The 8,320-nt window shown below is 54.7% G+C and overlaps 1 protein-coding gene across 3 annotated transcripts in view; it reads left to right on the top strand.

Moving 5' to 3' along the window:
• The window catches only part of SIPA1L3 (signal induced proliferation associated 1 like 3), a 293,992-nt gene extending 285,926 nt beyond the window's left edge, over window positions 1-8,066 (top strand). For all 3 annotated transcript variants that reach the window (XM_017506624.2, XM_017506623.2, XM_037730739.1), the window contains 3 exons: window positions 1,074-1,209; window positions 3,823-3,904; window positions 5,746-8,066. In XM_017506624.2, coding sequence (XP_017362113.1) covers window positions 1,074-1,209; window positions 3,823-3,904; window positions 5,746-5,889 — 362 coding nt within the window. In that variant the 3' untranslated portion in view covers window positions 5,890-8,066. The remainder of the gene's footprint in view (window positions 1-1,073; window positions 1,210-3,822; window positions 3,905-5,745) is intronic.
• The last annotated feature ends 254 nt before the right edge of the window (window positions 8,067-8,320 follow it).

Below are 8,320 nucleotides of genomic sequence, written 5' to 3'. Positions count from 1 at the left end.
AGTGCATGTCTGCAGGCCCAGCTACTCAGGAGGCTGAGGCAAGAGAATCACTTGGAGAATTGCTTGAACCCAGGAGGCAGAGGTTGCAGTAAGTTGAGAACACACCACTGCACTTCAGCCTGGGTGACAGAGTAAGACTCTGTCAAAAAAAAAAAAAAAAAAAAGTAAATGGGAAAAATGTTAACAGTGAGTGGCCCCAGGGAAAGGGTGTGGGGTTTTATGCTGCTTGAGGCACAGAGTGTAAGTTGGACCCAGGGAGCTGCTTGCCTCCAGGGCTTGCCACTCTGCCCTGCCCTGCCACGCCCCAGGCTGCCCTCAACACACAGCACCCAGGGACGCCTTCTTGTTTTTAACACCCCCAAGGATTCCATTGTCTGGCTGTTCATAGCTGACTGAACCAGCCACTATTGGAGGGCACTGGGGCGGTGGCCAGCTATTGCCATTACAGAAAGAACATCTAACAGTCACGTTTGAAAACGCAGACGGTTCAGGTGCCCCCAGCTCGAGTCACATGTCCAAGGCGGGACCCAGGAATGTTCACTTTCACTGGCAGCCCCATGCAATTTCTTTTCTCTCTTCAATATGCATGATATGCTCTGTCTCGCTTCCCTCTTCACTTTTGAAATCTTCACAGCTTCCTCTGAAGGAGAGCGAATCTGATAACGAATCCCCATGGACCTGGCACCAGCCCGTCCGCTCTGGACCCCTTTTTTCCTCCCCTTTGCTTGCGGACTAAAATCAGGTCATTTATGTTGAGAGCATCCCAGGTTCAGAATTTGATCGGCTGCTGCCTTGCACTCTCATCTAACTGGCTTCTTCCAGCCCTTGGATTTTGTGTAAATTAGTCATTGGATCTAAAGCCTTGATCGGAATCAGGATGGGATTTTGTTTGTGTTCTTGTGTGTTCATTTGGTTGGGTTTTTTGGCAAGAATCTATCCTAAATGCCTATGCAATCTATCCCAAGTGTGATGGGCAGTGTCGTGGAGGTTTGCGGGGAGAAGCGTGGTCAGTCAGTTGCGGGAGAAGCTGGGAGCCTTGCTGACCGCCTCTCCTCCTCCTCCCTCCCTGGCAGTGCAAAGAGCCGTCTCGCTCTTCTCTCTGAACGACCCGGCCCTGAGCCCAGATGTCCCACCTGCACACAGTCCTGTCCACAGCCACCTGAGCCTGGAGAGGGGGCCCCCGACCCCCAGGACCACCCCTACCATGAGGTGAGGTTTCCCTGGGAACACCCGGGTTCATACCAGCAGCAGGTCTGTGCAGTGGAAGAGGCTGATCCAGAGAGAGGTAGCTACTCTGGGTCACGCCCACCAGTCTCCCCGCAGAAGCTGTTATAGCAGCTACTCCCCTCTCCTAACAAGCTTAGAAGTCATTACCCTGCACCTGTTTATGCACTGGGGATCCACAGTGACCAAGACAGACTCCGCTTGGCCCCAACAGATCACCCAGTCCAGCGGAGACGACACTTGAATCAATACATACACAATTGTTTTGCTTCCAGCTTTGCATAGCAGACTGGGCGCGGTGGCTCACGCCTGTAATCCCAGCGCTTTTAAGAAGCTGAGGCAGGTGGATCACTTGAGGTCAGGAGTTTGAGACCAGCCTGGCCAATATGGTAAAACCCCATCTGTACTAAAAATACAAAAATTAGCTGGGCGTGGTGGTGGGTGCCTGTAATCCCAGCTACTCGGGAGGCTGAGGCAAGAGAATTACTTGTACCTGGGAGGTGGAGGCTGTAGTGAGCCGAAATCACGCCACTGCACTCCAGCCTGGGCAACAGAACAAGACTTAGTCTCAAAAAGAAAAACAACAAAAAAAGAGGCCAGGCATGCTCACACCTGTAATCCCAGCACTCTGGGAGGCCAGGGTGGGTAGATCGCTTGAGGTCAGGAGTTCAAGACCAACATGGCGAGACCATGTCTGTAGTAAAAATACAAAAATTACTGGCTGGGCGCGGTGGCTCACGCCTGTAATCCCAGTACTTTGGGAGGCCGAGGCAGGCGGATCACTTGAGGTTGGGAGTTTGAGACTAGCCTGACCAACATGGAGAAACCCCATCTTGTTTAAAAAAAAAAAAAGAAAAATACAAAAATTACCCAGGCATGGTTGTGTTCACCTGCAATCCTAGCTACTCAAGAGGCTGAGGCAGGAGAATCGCTTGAACCTGATAAGTGGAGGTTGCAGTGAGCCAAGATCGTACCACTGCACTCCAGCCTGGGTGAGAGAGTGAGACTCTGTCTCAAAAATAAAAAAAAAAAAAAAAAAAAAGAAAGAAAGAAAAGAAAAGAAAGCTCCTAGGCACTGTCTTCCAATCCTCCAGCCCTGCGCCTTTCATCCCCCGCTGCTGCTGCCCATCTCCCGCCTGTCTCCTCCTCTGCAGATTCCTAAACCCCACAGACTTCTGCTCACACTCACCCTTCCTGGCCTCCCTGCCAGGTGCCACGCTGGGCCATCTGAGGACCCAGTGGCAACTGAGGCCAGGCCTGGCCCTCAGGAGGCTTCACGGGGGAAGGAAGAGGACGGGGACAGATATCTCACATTTGTCATCTCACGCGTGGCTTCTCACATTCAGCGCAGCATATTTGACTGCACTCACTTGGCAGAAAACAAAATTAAAAAGAGGCAGAGAGAATGTAAATGGCACATTCTGCCTGTACATGGATTTAAATAGTGCATTTCACACTCGTCTGCACACCTCACGGTGCAGGGTTCTATATACAACCATCCGTGCACTGTACTTCATGGGCAGTGGGAGCCATTTTTGAGGGTAATTTTGACTTCGTGCTTTTCACACTCTGGCTTCAGAATGCAACCTTCACCACGAATGCAGGCCCCACTGTAATTACCAGAAGTCGGCAGTTCCAGTTGGTGCTGCCAGGCCGAGGGGCAGGAGCAGCATGGGCTGTGGGAAGCAGTGGGACCTGTGGCCCTGGGCAGCCCACTCCTCGAGTCCGTGTGCCCCATCTCCCTCTGCAGCCCCAGATCCCTAGGACTGAGCAGCAAGTTTGTAGGAAAGGGTGGGTGAGGCAGGAGGGCCAGCCCCCTACCCCTGCCACTGTGCCTGTGTACCCACGGCGCCCAGCGGAGCCTCCTTTATTCACAACTACAGGCAGGAAGGGGCTGCGAGTTCTTTGCAGGGGCCAGGCAGGCCTGGGGCTGGGAGTATCTGCAGAGGGGCAGCTACTGGCCGTGGGTCCCTGATTCAAATTCTAGCACCAACACGTGGCTGGGTGACATCGCCTGGGCCTCGTCCCCCGTCTGGTGGGTAACCATGCAGCACCTGTGAAGGCCACAGTGGGCAGGAGAGCTCTGAGACTGAGCTCGGCAGTCTGGGGCTTGGTGAGGGGCAGCTCTTAGTGACAGGCACGTGGTCAACATCACTGCCAGGACCACTGTCAGTCCTGCCCCCAAGAGCGGGCCCTTTTGACCATCTGTCCACTCTCGTGCTTCCTGTGCCTGAAATGGTACCTGCACCCACCAGGTGTCTGTGGAGTGGGCTCTTTGTATCCTGGCGGTACGAAGAAGGAGTCCTCCCTGAAGTCACATGCACGGCCCAGCCCCAGGGAAAAGGCACACTTCAGGGTGGGCACCCACCCTTCCCCAAGCCTGGTGCTCCCAACACCCACCCACATCCACAGAGGTGCCCTTGGTGGGTGGAGGGTGGAGGGCTGGCTTCCTGCCTCCCCTCGGAGCTTTTCCTTGGGCTTCATCAGAATGTCAGGGATGAGGGGGGCCCGTACCCCCAGGCTCTTCTCAGCTGTACGCTAGGAGTCCTCCCCGGGGGCTGTGGGGCCTCAGGCTGACCTTGTCCCTGGTCCTTCCAGCGAGGAACCACCCCTGGATCTGACAGGCAAGGTATACCAGCTGGAGGTGATGCTGAAACAGCTGCACACCGACCTGCAGAAGGTAAGGCCGGGGCCACGCCCCCCTCCATCCCACTTCCCAGATGCTGGGCTGCCCCACCCCCACACCTCCTGTGCTTGCGTGTAGTCATGGGTGAAGAGTAAACAGTGACAACACTGAAGGCTAGCAAGTGCACAGAGAAAGTCATCCGTTCCTGGGGGAAGAATAATCCAAAGCCCAGGCTTTTTGGAGGGCAGTTGAACATTTATCAAAAATGTAATTGTGCCGGGCACAGTGGCTCACACCTGTAAGCCCAGCACTTTGGGAGGCCGAAGCTGGTGAGTCACTTGAGACAAGGAGTTCGTGACCAGCCTGGCCAATGTGATGAAACCCCTTCTCTATTAAAAATACAAAACTAGCCACCTATAATCCCAGCTACTGAGGCAGGAGAATCACTTGAACCAGGAGTCAGAAGTTGCAGTGAGCCCAGTTTGTGCCATTGCATTCCAGCCTGGGTGACAGAGCAAGACTCCAGCTCAAAAAAAAAAAAAAGTAATTGTGCACCCTGCTGACCCAGTAATTCCACTTGTGGGAATTTATCCATGAGAATTTCCGGCATGGTTACAAAGAGATTGTGAACAAGGCCATTCGTTGCTACACTATTGGCAATAAAAAATTGGAGCTGGCATGGCTGTCACTCAACAGAACGGCTGTGTAAATTACAGGGCACCCATGCAGCGGAACAGCGTGCAGTCAATTAAAGTAATAACAAATCTATATATTTACTAACATGCAAAAGAAGTCCAGTAACTTAAGTAAAAACCAAAGCGAGCTGCAGCACTGTTGGCTACACAATCATCATATTATTAATTTACTGTTTAACCACTAGGGGTTGAGAGGGCCGTCTAGAAGGTGACAGGCAATTTGTTCTTTGGACTTGTCTCCACGGGGTGGAAGAATGAGGAGGAGACTAGCCGGGCGCCGTGGCTCACGCCTGTAATCCCAGCGCTTTGGGAGGCCGAGGCGGGTGGATAACCTAAGGTCAGAAGTTTGAGACCAGCCTGGCCAACATGGTGAAATCCCACCTCTACTAAAAAGTACGATAGTTAGCCAGGTGTGGTGGTGGGTGCCTGTAATCCTAACTAGTTGGGAGGCTGAAGCAGGAGAATATTTTGAACTGGGGAGGCAGAGGTTGCAGTGAGCTCATATCGTGCCTCTGCACTCCAGCCTAGCCGACAAGAGCGAAACTCAGTCTCACGAAAAGAAAAGAATGAGGAGGAGACTTTTACCTGTCATTTCTATACTTATGGGTAAAAGTCAGAAAGGTGGCAGAGTATATAATGCATCAGTCCTTGAGCCCTGGAATCCAAGTCACCTGGTTTCTGACCCCCGCCCCACTGCATAATGCTGCGTGACCTGAGACGGGGGATTGTCTTCAGGGGCTATGTACTCCTGGAAGAATAGGGTCTGTTTAGGCCACCCTGCTCAGGCCACCCTGCTCATTCCCAGCTCCCCACTTGCTTTGTGAGGCTGGGGTCCTCTTCCAGGAAAATAGGGACACCAAGTCCTCGGGTAGTATGATTTTGAATGTGGTGACCACGACAATAGTGTCGTTTGTCAAGCCGCGTCCCAAATGCGTACCGAACTCCACGTCGGGCCACATTCCAGGAGCTCTAAGTATATGAGCTCCAGGCCACTCCTCAGCCTCCTGGTAGAGTTGCGGGAACCGGACTTGAGTGACTTGCCCAGGGTCCCTTGGTAGCGGAGAGGCAGAGTGGGATGCCCCCGGCCTTGCTGGACTCCAAAGCACCACCAGGTCAGGGCTCACAGGCCCCGGGGAGCCGTCAGCTGCTCCAGGAGCAGCCACGCCCGCCCGCCTGACGATGGCCTCCCACTCCACGCAGGAGAAGCAGGACAAGGTGGTGCTGCAGTCCGAGGTGGCCAGCCTGCGGCAGAACAACCAGCGGCTGCAGGAGGAGTCGCAGGCCGCCAGCGAGCAGCTGCGCAAGTTCGCAGAGATCTTCTGCAGGGAGAAGAAGGAGCTCTGAGGTGGGGAGGCCACCGCCCAGCTCTGGCTCCTTCCCCATAGGCTGTGGCCCTGCTCGCCTCTTTCCCTCTACTCGGCTCCTGGCTGCCGGCGTGACCAAGATGACCCAGCCAGGGCCCTCCCCATGGACACGGAAACCCCAATGGCAGTAGGACCCGAGGGGCCTCACTGGGGCTGTGAGGCAGGGTCAGCACACCGCCCTTAAGCCCCGGAGGGCGACGTGGTCTCAGGCCTCCCTCCGAGCTGCCCAGCTGTGGTCCCTGTGAGCTGGGTCGTGCCCACACCACCCCTGGGCCTGTCCTGCTGTCCCCATCTGGCCTCTTCCTGGGACCAGCCCTCCGAAGCTGATGGGGACAGAGAGAGGAGCCAGTCTGCAGACCCCTTGGCTCCAGGAGGTCACACAGCAGGTTTCTTCACCACGCACGATGAAGTTGCAGCTTGTGGGGCCGAGGCCCCTGCATGAAAAGTACAGCGTGAAAGCCACCCTTTCTCCCCACACCCAGAGAGGCGAGGCCCTCGCGGAAACAGACCGGGGTGCCTCGGTCCCTAGCGCGCTAGCTCCGAAAAGCACGAACATGATCCCCTCCCTAACGCCCTCCTCCCAGAAAGCAGCCAGGAGCACTTTCGTAGAGTTTAAGTTATTTTCTTGGGGGCCTGAGGATGGAGAGAGGCAAGGCCAGCCTCCAGAGCCAACTTATTTGAGAGAGAAAACTCTATTTGTACCTCGGGGACGGTTTATACGATCTTTTTCTATCAGCTCCTCTTGCGCCAGAGGCCACCACGCCTGGGCTGGGGTCCCACAGGCCCCTCCACCTTCCTGCTCCCACCCAGACCGGGCGGGGGCAGTGGAGCCACCACACAGCGGACGACGACTCCTCCTCCTCCTCCTCCTCCTCCTCCCCCTCCCCCTCCCCCCCCCTCCCGGCACGATCTGGCCCTGACCAGCAGCCTCGGCCTCTTCTGGGCTCCAGGCAGAGCTCCGGAAGCCCTCCGGACAGGGCTGGAGAAGAACAGCCTTCATCTGTTTTTTTTCCTTTGAGAGTCTCCCGGCCCATCTCTCTGAGCAGCGACCACCAGACTCCATCACCGTGCTCCCTCGGGAGCACCGCCCCCCTCGAACCCCACTGGATGCTGGTTCTCTAAAGGCAATAAGGGGCAGCCACGCCGGTGTGGTACCACGCTGTTCACCAAGGAAACCGTTTCTTTTTTTTCCTTCTTGAAAAACAAACAGAAAAAGATATATATATATATATATTTATTTTTTCATGTAGAGTTGGCGCCAGAACAGGCCTGTATGGCCACAGCCTGTGGATTCACCCCCTAACCTCAAGCTGAGGATCAAGGCGTGTGGCCCCCGTGGGCTGGGGGTCATTGGGAGGACCAGAGGGACAAAGTCAGGGCGGGCAAGCCGGTGCCCTTGGAGGCACCAGGTGGGGAGGAGTTGATAGAGCAGGTCTGGCCACGAGCCAGTGCCAGGCAGCCCAGCCCTTGTCCAGGGACCCCACCGCCTTCTCTCTGGGGCCAGGAACCTCAAGGAAGGGGGCTCCGGGGTCTGCCTAGGACGCAGGCACTCAGGGAGGTGCCGGTGTGGATGGGTGGGGGCAAGAGAGGAGGGTTGTCATCATGTCTCCTGTGATCAGCCTCTGGCCCCCTGGAGGAGGAAACCTCAGTGCTGCCCCCCGCATGCCCTTGCCCTCCACACAGAGAGTGAGGTGGGCATATGTGCCCAAGGCAGCGTCCTCAGCCCTGGCCAGCTACTGTGATGTCGTCTTCTCCCCCACCCCATTCCCTGGGGGCTCTCCAGTCCCCAACCCGTTTCCTCGGACCCTGATCAGGTTCTTTTTTTTTTCAGTTGCCTCCTCCTCCCATCTTCAGATCATTCAAATCATTTTGGGGACTTAATCATGTACATGGACAAGTGTAAATTATGATTTTTGGTTTTGTTTTCTGTTATTTTGTAAGGATTTCTGCAAAAACAGATCTATTTAATTTGAGGTTGGTGTTCTATCTGATGGCTGAAGATAGCAGCAGGATTTTTTTTCTATGTTGATTTGTTTCATTTGGATTTTTTTATTATTATTCTTTATTGTCTCCCCCCCTCCCCCGCCCATTCCTGTCTTGAGATTTTCTGGCATGTTTCTGGAGGTTTCAAAGGAAATAAATGTTTCATAGAAATGGCTTCTGTGTTCACTTTTGGGGCAGCTGTCTGGAGTTGCTGGCGAGAGGCTGTGGTCCGGCATAGGCCCCTCCTGCTGCTCCTGTCCCCATGTTCTCCAGACCGTGACCACCCCACACGTCCTGAGAACCACAGGGCACCTGCCTTGTGGAATCCAAAGGACAGAAATTCAACACTCAGAATGTAAATTTTTTGGTTTGTTTGTTTAAGACAGAGTTTCGCTCTTGTTGCCTAAGCTGGAGTGCAATGGCATGAT

This window comes from Cebus imitator, unplaced genomic scaffold, assembly GCF_001604975.1.
Source record: "Cebus imitator isolate Cc_AM_T3 unplaced genomic scaffold, Cebus_imitator-1.0 Scaffold356, whole genome shotgun sequence".
Classification (NCBI taxonomy): Eukaryota; Metazoa; Chordata; class Mammalia; order Primates; family Cebidae; genus Cebus; species Cebus imitator.
Note: the sequence above shows the minus strand (reverse complement) of the source record. Positions and strands in the feature narration are given on the sequence as shown.